The sequence below is a fragment of the Pisolithus orientalis genome, assembly GCF_024613125.1.
Source record: "Pisolithus orientalis strain OTSU chromosome Unknown F5J12scaffold_2, whole genome shotgun sequence".
Classification (NCBI taxonomy): domain Eukaryota; kingdom Fungi; phylum Basidiomycota; class Agaricomycetes; order Boletales; family Pisolithaceae; genus Pisolithus; species Pisolithus orientalis.
The window spans coordinates 1,366,279-1,390,007 of NW_026260783.1; the positions used below are offsets into that span (position 1 = coordinate 1,366,279).

The following is a 23,729-nucleotide window of genomic DNA, read 5'->3' on the forward strand; positions in this document are numbered from 1 at the left end:
TCGAAGATCTGACGCTATACAAGTCTTCCACGATATGGTCATTACGCTCCAGATAGGTGGTGTCGATGACACGGATGAAACATACAAATACAGTCGACACAAACTCACTAGATCCCAGGTAATGAATAGGCTTGTGTTGGGCTTGTGCACACAGCATGCGCATAGGTTGACGAACTGCGGGGTCGGACCTTTCGAGAGTGTAGGCTGCTTGAACAGGCAATCCCCTGACGTCATAGCTTTCGTTCCATATATCAAGCAGAGGGAAGGGCGGGGTGGGCCTGACTGCGCAGACTCCATCGAAGTTGTATACACCCACCCTTCCATAGGCATCTGTTCGCTTTCAAGTCTCCTACAATGGCTGCTTCTGGTGCCCTACCTGGTCTTTTCTTCTGCTTTGCTGCAATGGTTTTGCTTATTTTCGTACGTTCAACCATTTTATCAGGCCGATCATTGTGTGTGTTAATTTCATCCCTACAGGTGTCCGTCTCAGCGCCAACGTGGAATACTATCTCGTTCCTGAATGCGAATGATATATCCTTCGGGGTGTTCGGTTATACCGGTTCCAAAGCACATGTTGGCTATTCCTTCCCGACATCACTACCAAACACAGACAGCGACACCCTTCATGGTCTCACATACGCTCTTATCTTATACCCCATTGCGGCAGGTCTTTCTGGGATATCTGTCCTCTTCGGCCTATGTGGAGCCGGCTATCACCGTGTTGGTACCGTTTTCATGAGTTTGACCGCAGCTCTCGCCTTGCTATGCACCCTTATCGTGTGGGTCATCAGCACTTCCCTCTTCGGTGTCTTGCGGGAAAGGCTTCAGGACGGTGGCGTCAATGCGACTTGGGGTAACGCCACTTGGTTGGGTCTTGGGGCACTCGTCTCCTTACTTCTTGGATTCTGCACCGCTGCATGCGGTGTGTTTGGGAGCTACAGACGCACAAGGCGTCTCTGAGGCAACATGTCATACAGACGGTTCCAAGTACCTCGCCCTTTCTTGATGTTCGTTACTAAATCTGATGCCGTTAGTTTGTAATTGGTATTGCGACCGTCATGTATACCAATTCGTTTCCTGTGTACAGTATTTGTAGGCTACTACCAGCGAGACCGATGCCAGGTTTTGGACTTTAGCGAATTCAATGTTGTATGTGTAGTAGTGTACGACAGGTGTTCTAATAAGCCCTTGACTCTAGTTTGGCAGGAAGCGAATGCTATCACAATTGCCACGCGCTGCAGATGTATTTGGGGCTGAGTGGATTCAGTGGACGTCACAATATGTTACGGAAAGCTGGACAATCGCGCTCCCGATTGAACGGGCAAGTGCTCTCGGCGGAACGCCAAGGTACATCAAGAATTTCGGACGGTCAGTACTTGAAATGAAAGAGAGACACTAGACAGTGGGAGTGCAAAAGCTCGTCACCCAGCGAGTCCGTAGTGCACAAGTTCTTCATGCAATATGTCCGAAGTTTGTCACCAATTCACCGAAGAACAGAGGTACAGAAGTTCATCACACTATCTGGCCCTTGGGAGTAGTACACCGTAGCCAGTCCAAAATTTTTCGCGACCAAGATCAAATGTTATTCAGCTGTTGGTCTGAAGACAGGAGGCCTGGACACAGCGACATGATGCTTAGCCAGACAGACAAAGACTTGGACATGTACACGTACAATTAGGTAGAAAATCTACCTCTCTATATTGCCTTTGATCCTACTTAGCCCGTATGTCTACGCTGACATTTCTGTACCTATCACCTGAAATATAAAAGGCCAATGTATCAGAGTAAGGGGACTCGTTTTTTCCTACCTCGAATCAACAAACCACTGTCTCTGTAACATTGAGAAAGATCCTTTTATGTCGTCTTCAAAAACGACCTGAACTTCTCATAGACGCCACATATTTTTTTCCTGCCCTTACTGGTCTAAATCTTCAAACACACAATCCTTCGATAATTTGCGACTTGATCCCTCGTAAAGAAGAGTAAGTATCATGACCAAAATCACCGAGACATTTAACACACGTTACAACTTACGCCGAGCGACTTGTGCTCGAGCGCTCTCATTACCATACAGCCCGAGATCCCAGCCGGGTGCTGAGGCTCTCAATAATACCCTACTATCAAAACTGACTTCCATTTGGGAGCCATTATACTACCGCCGTCGAAAAACCCGCCATTGACGTTGTCCGGAAGTATAACAATGTTGTCAGAGCAAATGCCACAAGCGTTAGTCCGGCGCCCGAAGCGCAGCCGTCGACGAACTTCCCGGTTCGAGGACTAGCTCACCGGTGTAGTATCCCGGACCCTTTGACGCTCCAGAGGTTGCTATAACTCCTACTGTTGGAGTGGAGATGCTTCACTCAGTGTAAATATTGACTTGCTGAATGAAGTCCCAAATGACTGGTCGTGTCTACCTGCGAGTGGGGATGTAAAGAGCTGTGGACCGTTGTGAGTAAAAAGTCGCACGAACGGCGCACAACTGGTAAGCAACTACGTCCAGATGGAGAACGCATAGTGTGTGCCAAAAGGCGATTGACCCCAGATGAAAGAGAAAAGATCTGGAGACCCAGGAATGTCTATGACCATGACGATGAGACTCGATAGTACCGTGTCTGATCACGAAAGGCATCTGGAGGCCTCAAAAGGAAAGGTCCTGACCCTGGGAACTGAGGTAAGTACTGACTGTCCGGAATTCTTGATGCGCTTGAGCCGCAGCGCACTCTGCCCCTTCGAGAGTGCGATTGTCCGGCTTTCTACACAATGCAACTGGAGTGTGTAGACACTGCATGAACATGAGCAAGGACCTGCAAGCGTTGCAGTACAGTGGCGACGGGTCATTAAGCATGTACAGGTGAGGGTACTCTACAGCGTGTCTTTCGCTTGGTTCGAGCATGGCAGGGTGCAACGTGTGCTTACTGTGGAGTACCTGGCAAGTAAGTGGTATCTCTCCTCACATCCTACTTTCTGACAGTTATTGACAACCGCAGCTTTTCTCGGTCACTCCTCACTGCTAGAATTTGCCCTCACTCAGACTGCCATTGCGAGCTGCGCCCATGTCGAGTACTTTCTCCTTCCCTTCTCCGGTAGGTGGGGTAGGCCTTGCTGGGGACCTTGTCCCTTCCATTCTGCTTGCCATCCTCTATGCTTTGTTGCTCCCCATTTTCTTTGTTCGCCTGGCCAACAATCAGACAAGAGCTGTTCTGGGTATCAGTGCGGTGCTCACTTGCATAGAGAGGTATGCGCGGCTGCGGTGTGGCGTCGAACTTCAGTTTAAATAGTTCAAATACATCGTAGGGTCGTAATTTTCTGCCTACGAGCAAAGCAAAGCCGAACACCCGGACTGCAAACTTCGGGCACACTCGCGACCTATATGCAAGCTACGATTGCTTTGGCCTACATCGCTGTCGCGCAGGACACCGTCTCTCTCCTGCGCTGCTTGTATGTCAACTCCACGAAGGGACCAATACCTAATGATGTGGACAACCTTGACTCTCCTGTTGGGACTACGTCTTCTTCTCAAATTCCACTGTCCCCCTCTCGGGGTAACAGGTCTTTCTCGGAAAATGATGGAGAGCTACTGTCCGATCAACCCCGTAGAAGGGCATTTTATCGTCGTTTGACGGATGTCCTGAGGCTCTTGTTTCTGGTGGCCACCGTTCTCGGAATAGTGGGAAATACTCACTACAAGGGTGGGATGAGTAGTGCTGGCACGGCAAACGAAGTTATGGTAACCAGGTGAGCACTTCCGATATACAAGTCCGGTAGCTTCATGTAAATCAAGATTGGTTCTAGATACATGAGCTCCGGCATCTCACTTATTCTCATCATCCTACTGGCTGTTTTGGTCGTTCGGGCTCGCCGACTTCCCAGAGTTCGCCCGATACATGTCATCCTCCTGCTCGCGATATTAACTTGCAATGTATGTCGGCCTCGCACTATTCCTACTTCTTGTCGTTGATGCTAACTTGCATTGCCGTAGGTGTCATCCGCCATCTTCCGTCTTTCGTTCATGTACAACCGGACCACCTCTTTGACTTCGACCGCTCCTGGATCAGGAAATACCGTCTCAGAAAAGGTCACGTTTTATATATTCCACATGCTCAGCGATTGGCTGGCCTGTTTCATTTTCCTCGTGCCAAACATCAGGGAAATTTTCAATACTGGCATGTGGGGTGACTGGCGTTCGACAGACCCTCCCCCTGAGAGCAGCGAGCTATCAAAGAAGAAGAAAGGATCATACTTTAGGAGAGCCGATCCAATCGTAGTGTGAGGTAGCGGGATTTTATCCCCAACATCGGATACCACTGGGGGTATTATACCACTCGTCTCTCAGTTGACTCGGACACCTGCACTTTACCCTGTCGAACTCAATAGCTTGCCTTGACGTAATTATGTATGCCCTAAGTATATTGGACATGCCTGGACACGGACTGGGGAGTACACACTTCTACTCATCCGCCATCACGGTCGCACTACAACTTGACAGATTGTGAACCGGACTTGCATCCCTGACGTCCAACCGTTCGCTCCGACGGTATGCCAATCGATTATTCTCTGTATCTCGTCACTGGGCGGGACTTGCTTCCCGAAGGAACGGTCAGTTTGCGTGAACTGCCCGAACTCACATATCTAATATGACTCCAAGACGTATCTCGAATCCTTAGAAGAAGTAGGTTCGATTCATATCCAACTCAGCTCTAGGAAAAGTTGATACCTGCATGATAGTCTTTGCGCGGAGGAGTGACCGTCGTCCAGATCAGAGAGAAACATGCGGACACGCTGGAAGTGCGTACCCTTGAATCACCCCGTGCGCTTATTTTAAAAGCTCATTGTCGATGCCAGTTTCTGGAGATAGCTCGCCAATCCAAGACACTTTGTGACAAGTACCAAGTTCCTCTTATCATAAACGATAGAGTCGATATCGCCCTCGCCGTTAGTGCTGACGGAGTACACCTCGGACAGACAGACATGCCAGTACGCACCGCGCGTTCACTCCTTCCTCCAAATACTATCGTCGGGGTTTCGTGCAACAACTTGGAACATGTGCAACAGGCCATTAAGGACTGCGTTGACTATGTCGGCATTGGTGCTGTCTGGCCCACCGGCACTAAGCAACTCTCAAACCCTGTGATCGGAGTGCGAGGGGTAGGATCACTCCTTGCAGCTTTGGATGGAACAGCGATAAAGGCTGTTGCGATCGGTACGACACATCCCTGCATTGAACTGATTATCACTTTTCTTGCTAAAATTGTGATCATTTGGCTGGTTGGGTAACCAGGAGGAATCAAATCCGACAATCTACTAAGAACACTTCATGGAAGTATATCTCCATCTGGCCATAAATTAGACGGGATCGCCGTCGTCTCTGAGATTGTCGCGTCCCGCGAGCCCTACAAAATATCTGGAACGCTCCGAGACACCTTTGCAGCTTGGAACGCTTACACAATGGAACAAGAAGCCAAGCCGCCCGTCGCATACACCACTGAGAATGTTAAAAGTGGCGTGGCTGACCTGATGCATGTCATCCGGACGACAAACCCTCTTGTTCATCAGGTAAGCCTCATTCACCGTTTGTCTGTCTTGCAACCTTAGTTTCACAGATTACGAACGTTGTCGTGACCAATCAATCTGCCAATGCCACCCTAGCCTTGGGCGCAAGTCCCATCATGGCTACTGCCCCAGAAGAAATGGAAGATCTCAGTCGCGTATCGGGTGCATTGCTCATCAACTTTGGTACGATTAAGGACAAGGAAGGTATGGTACTCGCTGGGAAGTATGCCAATCGCGAGAAGAAGCCTGTTGTATTCGATCCGGTCGGTGTCGGCGCGACACAGTTCCGACGCAAGACTGCAGCCCAATTACTCAACACTTGGCAGGCGAGTGTCATCAAAGGCAATGCGGGAGAACTCGGTGCACTGGCTGAATCACAAGAGGTCAATATTAATGCGACTCAGAGTTGACTGACGAAAAAAAAAAGTGCTAACAAGACCAATAGGTCCAGGCTAAAGGCGTGGACAGTGTGGGTATCGGGTTTGCAGATCCCGCAAAGGCTGTGAAAGATCTTGCACAGAGGGAACGTGCGATACTCTATCCATTGGCATGCCCAGTCCCCGCACCTTACGTGTTTTCCAGGTTGTGTCGTTGCGTTAACTGGCAAGACAGATTGGGTGTCAGACGGCACGACCGTCGTCAGGCTTGACAACGGGCACGAGCTCCTCGGTGACATCACCGGGTCTGGATGCATGGTCGGAACATGTATCGCAACGTTCTGTGCCACAGCATGGACACGAGCGAGCACCGAAAATGGTCCCGGCATGCTCGTGAGAGGCGACATGCTTTTAGGAGCCGTTGGAGGGTGAGTAGTATTCTAGTACGGTAATCCCCCTGTATTCTCACCTAGCGTCATGTTGCAGTATTTTAGCACTCACGATAGCGGCGGAAGCCGCCGCATACCGATCGGACGTAAGAGGCTCTGGCACATTTCTACCGGCGCTCATCGACGAACTTTACAACTTGAAGCCCGAGACTGTGCTTGAGAAAGCCAGAATACAGGTGACCTCGTAGACGTAACATAATATGAGAAATTCAAAACAAACTGGAGATTTACTACGAAGATGGACGACATTCAGTTCAAGATGCAGTTGCGGAAATCGTGTCTTTGAGCGGGGCGTCAAGTACCTTTGGGAAGGGCATTGACTGTGTTGGTTGGAGCCAATTCTTCTCATCATATTTAGCGTAAGGAGGCGAATCGATCATATGGAAAGTGTATGCGTATCGAGTTCGAAAGCTCGTGTTTCTCTCGGACTTGTGCAAGACACTGCCGTGGATGAGGACTAGGTCTCCTATTATGCGTAGACTGCGTCGTGAGAAACGACCGTGACACCCAATAACACACTCGCCTGGTTCGCAGAGTTCTAAAATGTAATTCCTCTCAGAAACAGTCTGCCCGATGGACAGAGACTGCTTCGCCGCTTCTTGGACATCCGGTTTGGGTGAATCTGGAGTCAGGACTGATTCAAATCCAGTTCCGCCACGAGCAAGCCGAACAAAACGCTTTGTTATCGGCGCAGTGAGGTGAGAGCCGGGCAGAAACGAGAGTGCCCCGTTCGATGGAGTGCAGCGTTCTAAGGGTATCCAAAATCCCAGGGCGGTGGGGGGAGATGTATACTGTAAGTGATGCTTGTCAAGCGAAACCAAGAGAAGATCGGGTTCGATCGTACCAAAAACGTTCTTCCGGTTATGATAGGAAAGTTGCAGATAAACATGGATGAAGGTTTATTCTCGCATGTACTATAACTTACGAATCGTTATGCTCAGGGACTAAGGGTCCACGAGTCCTTCATTTCACAGGTCGTGACTGATATACAGCGGTGACATACCTGCACCACCGATTTCAGGCTGCTTAAAGATAACCATGGATTGGAGTGCTTGTATATTCCATGGGGGATCAGAACACCGGTAAACCACTCGCATTCATTGTCGAGGAGAGAGAGCTGCGCACCAACAGGATCATGATGAAAACGAAGGTCTTTCACAACCGATCTCAATTTCTCGTTTTCTAGAGTAACTTTGCGAAAAACGGAGTCTAGAAGGTGCAACCCTGGAGTCGCAATGCAGCCAACTCCCCCAATAGTCGTACACACCCGCGCGAACGAGTGCCAGCGTCACGTACCGTGCCCAATCTTGTTAATTGCCTTGGTCTTATCTCTCGTGAGTCGTCCGTCCGCACCAACGGCATCTTCCTCCAAGAAGTAGCGAATCTTGTCGCCAGACTCGAGGAAATACTCGTCTCCAACGTGGTCGTGGTCTGACGTCGTGAACTTGGTCTATATGAACGGGTAAGCCTTTGAGCCGTTAGGGGGTTAAGGCGGCAGTGCCAAGGACTAGAGCAAAATGGGTCCTCACGAGTGGGTGGTTCTCTGGGTCAAACTGGTCCAACAATTGCTTTGACCGTGCTAGCAACGAGTCAGCTTCGTCTTTCGACAAGAAACCCGGTATCTTGATGTAACTAAGGTAGTAACTGATTTAGCGGCGTATTGGCATGATGAAGTAGCGAAACCTAGCATACCCATCTCGATAGAACTGTGTGGCCATCGATATGGATTACGTCGGTGGTTGATAGCACAAAACTCCCCGACTGACCAAATCCACCTGGTCTTGCGATAGATATTCCAGTGTCTGCTGCGCCATGATTCGAGAAGTCAGGATCAAGATTGACGGTCTTGACTAACCACATGTATCTGCGTACCTGTTTTGGGCAAGATGTCACAGCGGCATCAATGACATTCTCTCTCACAACCACTCAGCCTGATCGAGGTGCAACGCAACCAGAATGTGTGATGGATCTGAACTTCTCTAGTAGGGTAGTGTTGTACACTTGTGCAGTATCGAAATGTATTGCCCGTCGACAATCGCGACCAACTGCAATGCAGAGAGTATTCAGCTATATTCTGAAGCGAATTATGCAAGTCGTGGTACATGATACGACATTAGCTCCCAGTAACATCCCAGATACAAAGTAAAGAAGCCGCAGGTGAGAGGCATACACCTCAGGACTCCGCGGAGCTCGTATTCTCGTCAACATCAATATTCTCTCCACTAGCGAGTTTTTGGATAAGATGATCGATCTTTGCTTTGTGGATTCGGTGATGCTCTTGCCACCCTTTCCAAGGGTGATGAGGGTGCTGAAGGAAACGCGGTTAATTTCGCATCGAAAAAGCTGAGTTGTACACACCAAGCGACCAAATGACTGAAAAACTTTGTCAGACGTCCCTTCGGGCTTAGTGAAAAAGTATTTAGCAAGAAGGACATCGTCGGAGCGGGAGTATCGCATCTTCTTCTCAGGTGGTTGGGGTAGTGGATCATCTTCTTCAGTCCTATTTAACTCGTGTTTGTGACGACGCCAGAACTTCATCCACGATGCACGCGAGTGATGAGGAGCCTTTAGAAGATGTCAGTGGGGCCTGGGATAGTTGTCATTACAACGGCCTTGCCTTGGAGGCGACATCCTTCCAAAACGTCACCATATCAAAACGATCCTGCGACCTGTTGATGGAAAATTAAACGAAAAGTCAGACGATTACCTGAACATGGTTCTCACTTTCGGAACTCCATGAAGCGGACCAGGAATACCACGTCATCATCCGTGAATGCCACACCCTTGCCAGTAGTACTTCTGTAGAGCGCACGGGGAGGAGTAGGAGATCGATCGCGAATTCGAGTTCCCTCCTGCTGTAATCTCTGCTGGGCTGCAGCAATGACCCCTGGACCGGTCATTCCACCTTTAACTTCGTTTGTTCCACCGGAGTCCTGGTCGTCGTCCGCTGGCGGTGTCCCTAGGTCGCCGGTGTCCATGGAATATCCGCCGAGCCGGATCTGATGCTTATTGCAGTACCTTCTCCACGAATAAAACCTGGAAACATTCGGAGGAAATGTAGGACAGATCTACCGACTAACTCACGTATGATGGGGAGCCTGGTTAAGGTGGCAAAGGGTATCAGCATCCAAAACGATCATGAGTCGAGTCTAATAACCTTGACAGCAATCCTTTCACATATTTCTCGTAGGCTGATGACTTCCGTTAACACCAGTCGCACATGCATTACCATTGAAACCGCAAACCTGAGCACTAAACCTTGCTCTTGACAATAATCAATGTACTTCTTGAGGTACAGCACATCATCTGAGGTGAAGAGGTTGCCGCCATATGTGCTCTTAATAACCCGAGTCGGAGGCGAGGGGGAGCGAGCAGGTGGATTTCTCCTATTGAGAACGAGCGTTGACGGCGGAGCTGCTGGTGTTGCCTACTATGGCGTGAGCGCGAGGATAAAGTAACCACCAAGAAACCACCTCACCTGAGATCTGACCCTCTTCCGACCACGAGGCTTTTCTACAGTAGAGTTTTCCGCGTGAGATGAGCTAGCAGTGGATGGGCCAGCTTCTGGCATGTAGGCTGGTTGTTCGTAGGATTGTTGATACTTCGAGTAAACCGAATGCGTTAGTCGTCGTTCTCGGATCATATACCGACTGGGGACTCACTGGAGCGGGGTCGTATGGGAACTCACCTGGCGGGGGTACCCATCCAGGTTGATCATCCCGATATCTGTAGTCAAACGCAGAAGCACCAGGACCACTCACTATCGGAGGCGGCTGGTCAAAACCAGGCACCCACGGGCCATCTCGATATGGATGTGCTGGGCGAGAAAGCATCCCGGGAGGTTGTGGTGGGATGTGGGTGTGCTGTGGCGCGATAGCATTTGGGGCCTGCCAGGACTGAGGGGGAGCAGCCGTTGGTGGCTGAATGCCTCTTGAGAGTGGAGATATCGCATGACTGTAGACAGGGTAAGTGTACGAGCTTTGTTGTGGGGGGTGAACCAGGGGATCGGGGGAAGATATCGGAGGGACTGTTTGGGGATGAGGGGGGATCGACTGCATGGGTGGTACTTGGGTGGACTGGGGGGAGCAGGCGGGGTCATCCTGCGAGGGCGGCGGCGGCGTTGGAAGGCTGAGTCTGCACAGGAGAATGAGTGAACTGATGCGGTGTGCGATGTGCAGCATACTTCTCGGTGCCTGTGACTTTGCAACCTGCCCAGTTATTCTGGAATGTCTGGAGTGCTCCCGAGCGGACGCACTCGTGGATCCAGCGGTAGTGAAGTACGATTTTCCCCTTCTTTCCTGCATACTGGCGGTAAAGATTCTGGCCAGATTCCTTGTGGGGGTCAACTGGGTATTGCGAGGTGGGCAAGCCAGGCTGCGACGGGGGACCAAGAGAACATACCGAGTATATAGGGCGTGCCACTGTAGCCGGGTGCGACGGCGCCGCCATGTTTCTGTGGAGGGATCAGAAAGTGATGGATAGACGGGTGAGTGTGCGCACGGTGATGAGTTCGACCAGAGACTCCTTTTCGTCGACGTCTTTCTCGACGTAGACGGTGAGGGGGGTGCCCATCATGGGTTCCAGGAAGAGGTCTGTCTTGTTGGAAGCATTTGAGTCGGCAGGGTCATTTCTGGGCTGGTCTTGGTGAGTGCGCCTGGTAGATCGCGCTGGTGCCATGGGTCTCAGCCCCCCCGGAGGGATTGCAGCGATGCTGGTTCGGTTGGAGTCGGTCTGCCTGTCTGGGTTTGAATGAAGGCCTCGGCATTGGCTCGGCAGACGCAGGTTTGCGTGTGTTTGTGCACATCAACAGAGCCGTCTCGGTCGGGGTCTCAAATTTGCATTATCTGGCACGAGCACAGGCTGACAACACTGGCAGTGACCCCGACCTCAACGCTGCTCCTCCCCCGGGCCAGTCGCTGTTTCTCTCTCTCCCGCCGCCATGGCGAACGTCGCTGGTCGCAAAAAATCAATCGCCTCCAACCCCAGCCTTGTCATCGAGACTCCCAACAACATCCTCAACAAGGCAGCCTCCCAGTCAACATCTCTTTATCAGCAATGCTCCTCCCTTCGCACCCGTCTCATGCGCATCCCCGGCTTTTCCGACTTCTTCGTCCTGTCCTCCCCCACCGGCTCTCTTCGCCAGTCCACCGACCCCGTCACACAACTCTGGGACTGCTTCTCCCTAGGCATCCCGCTCTGTTTTCTCTTCAACCTACTGCCCGCTGCAAACCCTCCAATTGCCATAAATACCGGTGCCGCTACCTTCGATGTCACCAACGAGCGCGCAAAGAAGCATGCCATCGCGTTGTTTGCCATGAGGGTCAAACAAGTGCAGAATTGCGAACAATTTACTGTTACCGATCTGTGGGAACGTCACTCGACGGATGGCCTCGTCAAGGTACGCACATCTGTGTCCAATGATGGCCATGTATCCATGTGAGCGATTTTTGTAGGTCGTTAGTACGGTCACTACTGTCGTCGACTTGCTGCCTCCCGAAGCATTCGAACCCATACCACTTTCTCCGCCTTTGCTCACTTCACATGAATCAATCGATTCCCTTATCAACGACGTTCCAAACACTGCAATCCCTGCTAATGCACAGGAAGCTGGCCGCAATAATATTGTGAGAGAGATTGTGGAAACGGAACGTAAATATGTGCAAGACTTGGAAATCATGCAGGTGAGGAAATACGTTGGCTTGTCTGTCACCCTCTCACTCCAGGTAGAAATACGCAACTTCCCTGTCCCACAGCAACACCATCGATCAAGACACCATTCATCTTCTTTTCCCCGGCTTGAACAAACTCCTGAACTTCCAGAGAAAGTTCCTCATCCGCCTTGAGGGCACTGCAGAGATGCCATGGAATGACCAGCGCTGGGGTCTCCATTTCATCGAAAACGTACGCACAGCTTTCTCCCTTCTTTGCATCCTGTTTTATTATTTACACCTTTTGTATCTCTCGACACGGCAGGAGGACGATTTTGCGGTGTACGAACCTTATTGTGCCAACTACACCAACGCAGTGGAGCTTATGTTAGCGGAGGAACAAAACCTGCAGGTGCGTCTCACGCGGTATTTCGGCTTCGACCAGTTATCACTCGTCGGCCTGACAACGCCAGCTTTCATCCCGTTTTGGTAAAGTCCTTGAGTACTGATGTCTCGTAGGTGCATAACAACCTCATTAACGCCAAGTCGGAATTGCCTGCTTTCCTCATTAAGCCTGTCCAGAGAATCTGCAAATATCCGCTCTTGCTTGATGTACGCGCATCGTAATATTTGCAGTGAATACTTCAAACATTAACTGTTTGCCAGTCTTTGGTCAAGGCTTCTTCTCCCAACGAGTATCCGCACTACGAGGAGCTCCGAGCCGGCTCTGCTGCTGCTAAGCGCATCGCCGACAAGATAAACGAAGCTCAACGGCGCGAAGAGAATCTTCAGACGGTCAAGAACCTCGAAGGACGTGTGAAAGACTGGAAGGGACACCATTTGTCCAACTTCGGCAATCTTCTCCTTGACGATGTATTCACAGTCACCAAATCAGACGTCGACCGGGAGTACCACGTTTTCCTTTTCGAAAAGATAATCCTTTGCTGCAAGGAGGCTCTCCCACCTCCTCCAAACGGTAAGAAAGCTAGCAAGAACAACTCGATTTTGAAAAAGCAGTCTGTCCATTCGCCTACACCTGGCGCCGTACCGAACAAGAAAAAGGACACTCCCCTTCTTCTTAAAGGTCGTATTTTTTTGAACAACGTGACGAAGGCTGTCTCGTCGTCTCCGAGATATTCCACAGGTATGTGCATACGTCTAGATTTATTATCCGTACCTTAAATTTCTGCTAGCGTCGGCTCTGACGGCATCGTACTCCCTCGCTGTTTGGTGGAGAGGGGATGACGACTTGGAGTATTTCACCCTTCGATGTCGCTCGGAGGAGCAACTTAAGCAGTGGGAAACCCAAATCAATCGCCTCATTAGGGAAGTGGCAAGCCGGAGGGCTTCAGAGCGCAACCTTGCCCTGATGGTTTCGCACAACAGCCACATATCTGTTCCTGTATCACTTCCCCAACGTTCGCCGCTTCCTCATGCCCATGATAGGGCTTCTTCCTCCATGTCGCACTCGACTCTTGCCAGAAATCTCCCCCTTCACCCGGCTAGTGCTCGTCATCGTATCGCACCCCATTCGAGTGAAGAGCAGGCCTCCGTTGCCTCATCTTCTGGCTCATATTCTAGCGGGGTTATCCACAGTTACGTATCTCCGGATGGATTTGAGTTTGATCTGGAGGACGATCTGGAGGAATACCCGCTATTGTCGTCTTCGGGCAGAGGTACACCGTTAGGACCTCGTCGGATTAATGCCCGTAGCTGCCATGCTGAGTGGGAGTCTGGTTCCAGCCAAGACCGTCCACGAACGCATACAGATGATTTCGGTGGACATACTATCAATCAATGGAAACTACGCAACATACCTCTCCCACTACCGCCGGGTGCTGCTGCTGCTACCTCACCGGCATACCCAATAACACTCCCAGGCATGGACTCAGGCACGAGCGTAAGCGCAGACAATAACTTGGTTTTTGTCGCACGACCCCCTCGAGCGCCACTACACCCACAACCTAGTTCTTCACAACTCCGGCCCGCACACGACCAGGGCGACATAAGGAGCGCGACTCCTTCCCCTTCCGTAACTAGTGGCTCATTTCCGATGACTCGATCTCGTAGCGCTAGTCAGCCCAGTGCCTACGTACCGAAACCTAGTCTCCCACCTGTGCCTTCTAACACGTGGGCGCACCGTCCACAAGGCTCCACCACGGCAGAAAGTAAACGAGGTAGTGGGTCGAGCCAGTCAACTCGCGGGTCGTCTGACGACTCGCCTAACACATCTCCAATAACCCCATTTGGCTCGAGTGATTCTTCGCTGGGAGGACCTGTCCTTAGGCCATCTCGCTCGCAGACGTTCGAAAGCGTGATGACCAACGGCATGCACGTTGGTTCGCCACCCCCTGTCAAAGTGAAGGTTCACTACAACGAAGACATCTTCGTCATCCATGTCCCAAGAAGTACCGAATTCCTTGACCTTGTCGACAGAGTCGAGAAGAAGATACGCCTTTGTGGCCCCCGCCGGGACGATTGCCCTCTTCGAGTGAAATACAAAGACGAGGATGGTGACATGATTTCCCTTGGCTCTACCGAGGACGTGCAGATGGCTTTCGAGTCGTTCCGTCCCGGAGGCCAAGTCATCCTATACGTTACATAGTGTCTCATTCCCACCTTTTTGCATGCATCACTACCCTTGCCGCCTTCCCCTATATTGGTTCGACATGAATACTTCTGCTCTCGCTTTTGGGACTTATTATTACATGGCATGCCTTCTTATTTCCCTTCATATGTATCACCGCCACCTTCGCCTTTGTTTCTCTCTCCTGCATACCTACCTTTGCGCTGAAGCTTGCCAGCTTTAGTTCCTGGGGGTTATCCTGCCCGTTCATTTTGACCTTCCATTGGTGGCACAAGTTTTTCGTATTTAAAAGGTGGAACATTCATTGGTCATTGTAACTCATAGAATACTACAATCATTGCTATGAGATCCATTACACAAAATACGGTATATTTTGTTGTGCCATTGATGGGCATATGAAGTGAGGTACAAACTGCAATAACAAGCAGGATCCACATGACTTCTCTACAGGGTGGTCTCTTGGTTACGAAGTGTGGGTTCTAGGCTTTGTATGGCAAAATGCTAAAGTGGCGGTCCTCCGAAATGACCACAGGAAATCTGACTTAATATGATACACTAACACGGGATATTATAGCCAAGTAATAATTCAAAAGCCTCTTTCTACAGGGCGTCCGGTGAGATATCCCCAAGAGAACTCAGTTCTATTGCACTCATAGCGCTACGAAGCGAACGCGTATCATCATCATCATACTCCGAGTGCGAGTCGATTGTTTCCTAAAAACAACCGTTAGGCATGTCACATGAGGCAACCACAACTCCAAACCCACGTCAAAGTAGTGATGAACTAGGCTACGCGGAGCTAGATTGTCAATAAATATCAGCATTGCGTGATATATGTTATGCATTTTACATACTCCGAGGTGTCTTCGGCAGACGGCATGTAATCCCACTTTGCAAAATGTGGTAGGCGACTAGTCCGGACCTTGAAAAAGATTTAGAACTGTGATGGTTTGATAGAAGACACCTCACCATCCAGTTTGGTGAGAGGCACCAAGCCCCTTTCCAGTATCTGCGTGGAAGTACTAAGGGAGGGTCAGAGTCAGGTAAGGAGCCCGCATTAGCAAGTCACCTCGTAGAACCACAAGTAGTCTCGGAAGTGGGGGTCTCCATCGAGTTTCGGATTTCCGCCATTCGTAGCACGTTTTCCTTCGATGTCACGACCAAAGATGTGAATGATCCGGTGCTGAATCTCTTCAGCGACTTCCACAAGGTTCATGAACACGCCACTGCCGGTAGGACATTCCACCTGAGTTGGTGGTTAGACTCTACACTCCTCGACACTGACATCAATCACCTGCAGCTCATCACCATAATATTGATAAAATCGTTGAAGGCTTTCAATAAGGAGGAAATTGACGGCAAGCCCTGAACAATGATTGGTGAGGTGTCCTGCATGCTCAGACGGCTACTCACAAATCGGACCTCGCCAATTAGAATTCCCGCCAAACATCCCTGAATGCGAATCTCCAGGCCAGTAACCAACCTCATACCGCTGACCATGGACATCCATCCCCCACGGCTTCTCTTTATGTAACTTCGATAATCTTTTCAGGTATGAATGAATTAACATGGAGTGATCAGAGCTCTAGACGCACGATCGAATGCCATATTCACTAAGAAACTCGTTCTCATCAAGCATCTTTTCTAGGATCCGAATGAGGCGTTCCCTACTTGCTAAAGCAAGCAGTCGTCTCTCCCCCCTGCCGGGTACTATATTGGAGGTTAAATATTAAGATTGCCGCTAATCGTTAATATACCTTTCATATTTGCCATGTTTCGAGCCGAAATTTCAGGTCTGTTGTCTATGAACCACTCGACGCGTTTCTTAAATCCCGGAAGACGATTAATTACGGTTGGTTCCAGGACAAGTGTTGCATAGAGAGGGATAAGGCCAACGAGACTGCGGACAGGCAGTTGCATGGAATTACCGGGGCCGAACTGAATCGCATCATAGTACATGCCGTCTTCTTCGTTCCATAGACTGAATGTATCCTCTCCGGACTTGTATGTCATTGCATCGGCGATGAAAATGAAATGCTATCGAGGAAAGTCAGGGTAAAGACCGGGGGAATAATCACCCGCTTAACTGACTTCGAAAAATTTAGAAGCGATGTCTTCATATACTGGATTGTGCTTCGCGAGCTCGAGGGCCATGTTAAGCCTTTGGATACAGTGGTAAGCATTCCCAAGGCAATGAAAATTTTGGTTAGCTCACATGTTCAAACAATAGAAGGCCATCCATGCAGTCCCATCAGCTTGGCGTAGACGACCTCCAGTGGGCAAGGGCTCAGAGCGATTAAAGATGCCAATGTTATCAAGTCCAAGAAAACCTCCCTCAAAGACGTTGTTTCCACCTGAGTCCTTCCTATTCACCCACCTATAGCAAATTATGACGAGGTACTAGGAATGGGATTGTTCGAACAAACCAGGTAAAATTGAGCAACAACTTTTGGAAAACTCTCTCCAGAAAAGCCAGATCTTCCTTGCCGGTAAGTTTGCGCTCGATTTTGAACACTCTAAACGTGGCCCTATGCGGGCTGTAGCCATTAAACTCCACATGATACACAAGACTCACCAGGCGTGCACAGGAGGATTGACGTCAGAAAAGTTCCACTCATACGCAGGTATTTGTCCATCTGGTTTCATATACCATTCTCGAGTGAGTAAATCCAGCTGTTTCTTAGCGAACGCAGGATCAACGACCGCGAGAGGTATGCAATGGAAAGCCGTGTCCCAAGCAGCAAAAAAGGGGTATTCCCACCTAGCAAACACCAGTATTAACCACATAATGAGGGCTGGAAGACTGCCTCACTTGTCTGGCATGGACAGAATATCGTCTATATACATGTGTTTCCAATCCTAGAAAATTGTCAGTGTTTCAGTCGCTACTATCGAATGGCCTTACCATGTTACGAATGTGTCTCCGGCCGGCAGGTGGGGGAGGTTGAGCTGGGTCGCCCTCGATCCAATCCTTTTGTATAAAGTGATAGTACTGCTTCGTCCATAACATTCCGCCCAAAGCTTGTCTCGTGATTTGTCTAAAATCGTCGTTGATCTGTCCAAGTAGAAAGGAATCATAAAACTCATCAGTTCTCTTCTCGCCGCTGGTCTACGGTCTCGTCAAACAACCCTTCGTCTTCAAGATTTGGGAGGTTAGATGGAGATAACGGTGTCAACCTAATGCGCACGACAGCGCATCCTCCGCCGCCAGGGACGTCGCGGAAGACATAATGGGCCGCCGATTTCGTGCCACGATGATCTGGATCAACAAACTCTACTGAGGCGGAAGTTTCCTTTTCCCGTAAATTCGAGCGTTTCTCGGCAATGGACTCCCGGTGCGATGGGATGATGTGATCATGGAAAGCATCTTTCACGTAAGGCGTAGGATTCTGCCCACCATAAAGGCGTTCGAAGTTGGTGTCGTTTCCCGTGAAAAGTAAATCTGGCTGGATCCCGATATCTTCGTTCCCGGCGAAGTTTCCGGATTCATCCACAGGAGGAGGGGAAGGCAAACAATACATGTAGTACTTTTCCATAGATGGATGCTTTGCTTTGATGTACTGCAGGCCGCCTAATGTTGAGGACTTCGAAAGCAATGGCATCGGTGGTTTGTCTTTAGGCCACGACCATGTATTTCGGAACCACAGATGCGGAATGATGTGAAGCGTTGATGGCTCCGGACCCCGATTATATGCTGTAATGCGAACAGAAATGCTATTTGGGTCGTCTGCCTCCTTCGCATACTGGATGTATGGGTTAACAAATCAAGCAAATGGTGTCCCACTCAGCTCCTTACCTCCATGTAAACATCCCAGTATCGGTCGTCATCGAAGGCATCCGAGTCCAAAATTTCATACTCTGCCACGTCTCGATCTCGGTGAACGTTTTCTTTGACAAGCTCCTCATACGGATACCTGCGTTGCGTATACTTGTAAAGGAACTTCATGTATGAATGAGTCGGTGCAGAGTCCAAGTAGTAATACAACTCCTTAACATCTTCACCGTGATTCCCTTGATGTCCGGTAACCCCGAAGAGACGCTCCTTGAGTATGGGATCTTTCTCGTTCCACAAGGCAAGCGAAAAACACAACCGTTGATGGTTGTCTGAAATACCACCTATCCCGTCTTCACCCCAACGGTAAGCCCGGGATCGGGCGTGATCATGAGGAAAATGGCTCCACGCGTTCCCATCATGAGAATAATCCTCTCGTACTGTTGCCTGCAGTAGATTTAGACCGGTATGTTCACATAGCATACAGTAAAAGGGTAAAAACTGTGAGTGGACGTACCCATTGCCTATCGCTGAGGTATGGACCCCATCTCTTCCAATGACGTTCACGCTTTGCGTCTTGCTCCAGGCGGTACTTTTCTGTCCCACGATAGGCGTTTCCCAGAAGCTGGCTCAGTTGCTGACGGTAACTCCCTGCAGGTGTAGAGACATCCGACGGAACGACTGATCTCGAGCTCTTGCGTGGGTGACCACTCTTCTTAGCAAAAGGTGGTTTTCCGGGAATATCTATCGTTAACCCTGGGTCGCGTCCCTGAGTTTCGCTGCGTGGCGTGTCGTCCCCACTCCCGAAAATCTTCCCTTGAAGGGCTTTGACGACTCCGGGACCCATTTGCGAGGGAGATCAAGAAACGGGAAGGTGGATTATCTATGCGAATTTAACATCATTCCGAGTCACTTGCCCTGAACATAAGTACTGACGTCATCATCCATTCCCCAACATAAATTATGTAATATGCCAAACTGTACCTATTGAATTATGCACGAAAAAACCAATAAAGGGGTATTTGCAACCAATCATGCAAGGGGTGCTGGTGAGTGGTCAGAAATGGCTGCCTAAAGTAGCTAACGTGGAATAGTATGATCATAAAAGAGGTAGAAGAAATCTACCGCCAGCAGCTAGACGTAGTCCGTTATGTGTTGCGGATAGTCCGTGTATACACTCCATCATATTCACCATCTCGATTCACCAGCTGCTAGCAAAACACTTTGCGTCCATGTATCGCCATAGTCATCCCCGTCCGACAGAGGAAGGTCAAGCTGAGGAAAATGTTTCTTGGTGACCAACAGTTTGGCTTCCGTGTCGGTTGCTTGAGGAGTCGACGACGTCTTCGGAGATGTTAAGCCAGCATGAACCTCCTCGTCCTGGATGCCCAGTGCAAGTGATATGGACGATTCATCTATAGCAGTGTTTAATACGGGCGGATAGCTGAATCGGGAAGATTGTGGGGCCGTAACCATCGATATTGCAGGGGAAGACTCCGAAGGTGATGACAATGATACCTCGGGTGGTGTGCCGGTGCTGTTTCCGTGAATAGATTTGGTTGACGCAGGAGAACTTGACCGCCCAGAAAACAAAAGATGCAACGAAGGCTTCTTCAGTCGCTTGGCTCTTGAACCCATGGAACCTGCACGAATATCTCCAGATATAGAGGAGGAAAACGATTTCTTGTGGATTAGTGGACTTTTTCGAAAGTTTTCTCCTGCGCTAGGAAACTGAAACTGAGATTGCGATGCCGTTTCAGATGGCGTCAGGGGAAGGGGAATAGGTTCGGCGATGATGGGTGAGTGTGCCAAAGTAGATGACTGCGGTGTAGTCAGATCATCGGTTAGCTGAAGGTTCTTAGCTGACTGCGACGGCGAGGCCGAGGAAAGCGAGGGAACAGACAAAGACTCCGCAGATGACGATAAAGAAGGGGGAGAGTAAGGATTGATCAGCTTGAAGTTCACCGAGTTCGGGGTGGTTGGGCGTTCACTTCCTGATCTTAGCGACATGCCATCATCAATCACAGGTGACGGTGATGTCTCAGGTAGTTCCGCATATATGAGAGAACCTGGAATAGACACCATTGGGTAGTTTGAGTGATGAGATGTAGCAGGATCAGCAGGCGCGAGTGGCAACTCAGTGTCATCGACGGGGACCCTAGGTAATGGTCTGGAGAAACGCTGCTTTTCGATGGCAAGGTTGGTAGCGTCGCTGGGAGTGGCGGAGGGGCCATCGTCAACAATTTTGCCTTTCGCCAGTAGCTGATCTGTAGAGCTGATTGCGAGAGCTCCCACGGATGCTTCCCACCCATCCCAAATGCCCTCACATTCGCAGAGTGCTTGTAGTAGTGTCGGGTTCATGTTGAGACTGGGGCACAAAACAAGGAGCAGATTGCTCATAGGCATTTTAGTCTCGTGACTTCTCTGTGCTGTGAGTTTGATGACTTCCGTGACTGTCAATAGAAGATCGCGGTTCTCCTGGGGAAGACGAGCAATGAGAGAAGATAACGCCTTTCGAAGAGACTCCGAGGGGGTGACACCGGTAAAATTTGGCGTAGCAAGCGTTGAGAGGGAGGGAGGCTTGCGCATACCAACACTGGCACTTGACAGCACGTCTGGAACATGCTTTGCGGATGATCGTTCAGATACCATGGCAGCATCAAAAAAAGGCATGAGATCATTTGTTAATATGGGCTCAGGCACTATGATGAGAAGTTAGTCGCACAGACACGACATTATAATAGTAACACTAACGCTCTCGTAGATAAGCTTTAAAGATCGATGCAACTGCATGGGGATCCAAGTCTCCTGGACTTGATTGCATAATGTTGAAGTCAGCCCCTACGAAGATACAGGGACGATATCAACCTAGGTCGTTGTGTCGTTGTTTGCAAGAACGGATGGACTCACCAGTATCGAACTCAGCGCGTAGCTTGGCGATGTGGGAAGAACGACCGCTAACACTATGGATTCCATTAATCAGGAAAACTGCACACTAGTTCATGAAAACTTGCTTACCGAAAGAGTCCTTGCTCCTGGACGCCCCACCTCAAGATATGTTGTGTGCACCTTACAATTAAGGCCGGTAGATGACGCTCCTCTAACGAAACCCAAGATCCGTTGCGTGGCGTGAGGCTATTGTTGGAGGAAGTAGCTAATCCGCGTCCATGAGGCGAGTTGCGAATCGTGTCCAAAGCAGTGTCGTTCACGCAAGCCTTGAGGTCACGTCCAAAAACCAAACCACCCATGCCAGCTCCAGTAGACAACGTGTTTATGGGTCCCCGCAAGCACCTGCCGAGCTGGGGCCCTTCATGGTCGGACATCGACGACCCTGTAGAGCTGATAGACGGGGTCTGGGGTGTGTGCCTATTCTTCCTGCGGCTTGCGGGCTCAGAATGACCGGAACTAGTGCGATATACAATGCCAATTGGGAATGAGGGCGACAATGAGATAGGTGGTGCCAAAGGCGAGTTGGGAGGTGGGCTCCTAGAACCCCAAACTCGACCCATTTTTTCCACAGCACGTCGGGCAAGACCAGCGGCTGGTGCAAGCCCTGATGTCATGCTAATAGCTGTTTGACGGAAGGCCGGGAAGCCGGTGTTGGCAGACGGTACAAATGGCGGTCTTTGCTGCGTCTGTGGGATTTCTGGCAATGTTCGTTCGGCTGCTGGCGAAGAACTTTGGGAGGTATGTGATGCCTCAGCATACAGGGGAATGACCGGCTTCAGTATAAATGGTGAAGATCCTGTGGTCTTAATTGATTCTTCCGGGACAGATCTTGAAACGCTGGGCGGTATCACATCCAAGCTGACTGAAGCCTGAGCAGCTGTAGGTAGCGAGCTCATCAAGGAGAAGGGCGAGCCGAGGTTCAGAGAGTGTGAACGTCGGTCTCTGGCCTTGAGTGACGCTGCAGGAGAGCCTTGGCTATCAGGTGAGGTTGACCTGCCAAGCGAGTCCTGGAACCCCTCGATTCGTTCGGGTTCTTCTTCAGGTGTAGCGTATTCCGCATCGGTAAGGAGTGCACTGAGACGTTTATTTACTGGTACGATGGTGTGGTTAGATTGGAAAGATTCTGCCAATGAAACGGGACGAGGAGTCTTGCCACCCAAGACAGGGCGAATTGTGTGATGGCTCAGCGTAGAATCACTCTTCCTCCTAATGTCCTTGAGTTCAACCTTTTCGGTATCTTTCTTAGCATCCTCGGGTCCCGTAGATGTATCCGTGCGCCTAATATAATCCAAAGCAGGTGCAATGCTCGAATTTGATGTCGTAAGGACCGACATTCTGTTATCAACGTTGTCGCTCGACGGGGAGTGCTGTGGGGTGGGGTGGGGAGCACCGTGCTTCGGTGGAAGTGGGGGCGGCAGCATGGCAGGCGAGGCTGGCGCGGAGCCGGACTGCTTCCTACTAAAGACATGCGATGCCAGTTGAAGAGTGAGCTGCTTTGCGCCGAGCTGGCGAGCGGGTGCGCTATTCACGGTTCCATACAGCGAGTCATTGGATGCAGACGATGCTTTAACATTGGCACCGGTTGGAGAAGTTATGGATGAAGGAAGGATAACATCGGACTTCTTCCGTCGCCCAAATGCGCGCTTGAATCGACTTCCGGCGACGGATGACGAGCTTCCCAAACAAGGCTGGGTAGATGAAGAGGGAAACGCAGTATTTACCGGAGGTCGGCTAACGACCTGGCCCATTGAAGAGGCAGACAGAGAGGAACGAAGGTTATGGGAGGAAGAAAAGGTGCTGGAAACACTCTCGTTGGATGTGTGGGAAGGAGAGGGAAGTTGGTGATCGGAAGTGGTGGTATCTGAGTGAGAGTGGGAGTGAGTGGATGGGGTGGAGGCAGGCAGCGGCATGGATGAGGCAGCAGACGGAGAAAACGAGGACGAAAGCGAGACCGAAGACATAAAGAGCAATTGCTTGTTCTGGCCACCTGGAGATCTTGGATGTGATGGAGGCAGGGGGACTTCGAAACCGGGACGGACGCTACGAACGGGCAAATATTACCGCACTAAAGCGGTCAACGACAGAAATTCAGGGGAGAACTTGCACACTAGCATGTCAAGGAACGTAAGATTAGAGATGGGCTGCAACGCGGTGAAAGCAAGGCAGAGCTAGAACGAACCTGAACCAGGAAAACCAACCCCGCAGCATCTATCAACGAAAGATATGCTGGAAGGTCAAATAACGATCATCGGGTTGCACACAAAGGAGTCAGAATCTAGGGACAGGGCTATTGGCGCAAAGCCACTGAGGAGCGGCAGTTGCAGCAACCTGGACTCGTCACCGTGCCAGCGCAGTGGCGTGCATCATTTGTGGGACGTCACATGACCATTCTCACTC

At 50.3% G+C, this 23,729-nt stretch overlaps 7 protein-coding genes across 7 annotated transcripts; 4 read left to right on the forward strand and 3 right to left on the reverse strand.

Annotated features, from left to right (window-relative positions):
- Nucleotides 1–205: 205 nt before the first annotated feature.
- Nucleotides 206–1,087, forward strand: F5J12DRAFT_195323 (uncharacterized protein). Its single transcript, XM_051738354.1, has 2 exons — nt 206–420; nt 478–1,087. Exons 1-2 carry the CDS (start codon nt 355–357, stop codon nt 958–960), a joined length of 549 nt encoding a protein of 182 aa, XP_051605037.1. The 5' UTR covers nt 206–354; the 3' UTR covers nt 961–1,087.
- Nucleotides 1,088–2,940: 1,853 nt separating this feature from the next.
- On the forward strand, nt 2,941–4,475 carry F5J12DRAFT_195757 (uncharacterized protein). The gene is made up of 4 exons (XM_051738356.1): nt 2,941–3,235; nt 3,295–3,735; nt 3,793–3,919; nt 3,980–4,475. The coding sequence occupies exons 1-4, from the start codon at nt 3,054–3,056 to the stop codon at nt 4,268–4,270; spliced, it is 1,041 nt and encodes a 346-aa protein (XP_051605038.1). The 5' UTR covers nt 2,941–3,053; the 3' UTR covers nt 4,271–4,475.
- Nucleotides 4,476–4,536: 61 nt separating this feature from the next.
- F5J12DRAFT_712979 (Hydroxyethylthiazole kinase family-domain-containing protein) lies at nt 4,537–6,564 on the forward strand (the record flags this gene model as incomplete). The annotated part of the gene is made up of 9 exons (XM_051740802.1): nt 4,537–4,596; nt 4,646–4,669; nt 4,726–4,785; nt 4,843–5,200; nt 5,279–5,553; nt 5,601–5,933; nt 5,996–6,077; nt 6,133–6,355; nt 6,414–6,564. 9 exons carry the CDS (start codon nt 4,537–4,539, stop codon nt 6,562–6,564), a joined length of 1,566 nt encoding a protein of 521 aa, XP_051605039.1.
- Nucleotides 6,565–6,630: 66 nt separating this feature from the next.
- Nucleotides 6,631–8,190, reverse strand: F5J12DRAFT_711953 (phytanoyl-CoA dioxygenase; the record flags this gene model as incomplete). The annotated part of the gene is made up of 11 exons (XM_051740736.1): nt 6,631–6,839; nt 6,894–6,942; nt 6,982–7,167; nt 7,221–7,230; nt 7,302–7,320; nt 7,380–7,427; nt 7,502–7,600; nt 7,673–7,826; nt 7,906–8,008; nt 8,069–8,082; nt 8,143–8,190. The coding sequence occupies 11 exons, from the start codon at nt 8,188–8,190 to the stop codon at nt 6,631–6,633; spliced, it is 939 nt and encodes a 312-aa protein (XP_051605040.1).
- A 3,039-nt stretch (nt 8,191–11,229) lies between these two features.
- Nucleotides 11,230–15,041, forward strand: F5J12DRAFT_761692 (uncharacterized protein). The gene is made up of 7 exons (XM_051742127.1): nt 11,230–11,774; nt 11,830–12,057; nt 12,104–12,277; nt 12,350–12,436; nt 12,544–12,636; nt 12,691–13,168; nt 13,218–15,041. The coding sequence occupies exons 1-7, from the start codon at nt 11,316–11,318 to the stop codon at nt 14,627–14,629; spliced, it is 2,931 nt and encodes a 976-aa protein (XP_051605041.1). The 5' UTR covers nt 11,230–11,315; the 3' UTR covers nt 14,630–15,041.
- On the reverse strand, nt 15,042–19,266 carry F5J12DRAFT_798391 (Six-hairpin glycosidase-like protein). The gene is given in 18 exon segments (XM_051744215.1): nt 15,042–15,325; nt 15,379–15,410; nt 15,466–15,533; nt 15,581–15,633; nt 15,681–15,857; nt 15,906–15,976; nt 16,025–16,155; nt 16,207–16,321; nt 16,369–16,648; nt 16,703–16,772; nt 16,827–16,988; nt 17,038–17,139; nt 17,187–17,372; nt 17,424–17,470; nt 17,517–17,705; nt 17,725–18,354; nt 18,408–18,830; nt 18,901–19,266. The coding sequence occupies 18 exon segments, from the start codon at nt 19,228–19,230 to the stop codon at nt 15,212–15,214; spliced, it is 3,180 nt and encodes a 1,059-aa protein (XP_051605042.1). The 5' UTR covers nt 19,231–19,266; the 3' UTR covers nt 15,042–15,211.
- Nucleotides 19,267–19,316: 50 nt separating this feature from the next.
- On the reverse strand, nt 19,317–23,667 carry F5J12DRAFT_909841 (uncharacterized protein). The gene is made up of 5 exons (XM_051749012.1): nt 23,512–23,667; nt 21,402–23,439; nt 21,294–21,346; nt 21,138–21,224; nt 19,317–21,085 (listed from the first exon to the last, which is right to left on the reverse strand). Exons 2-5 carry the CDS (start codon nt 23,291–23,293, stop codon nt 19,572–19,574), a joined length of 3,546 nt encoding a protein of 1,181 aa, XP_051605043.1. The 5' UTR covers nt 23,294–23,439; nt 23,512–23,667; the 3' UTR covers nt 19,317–19,571.
- Nucleotides 23,668–23,729: the final 62 nt, after the last annotated feature.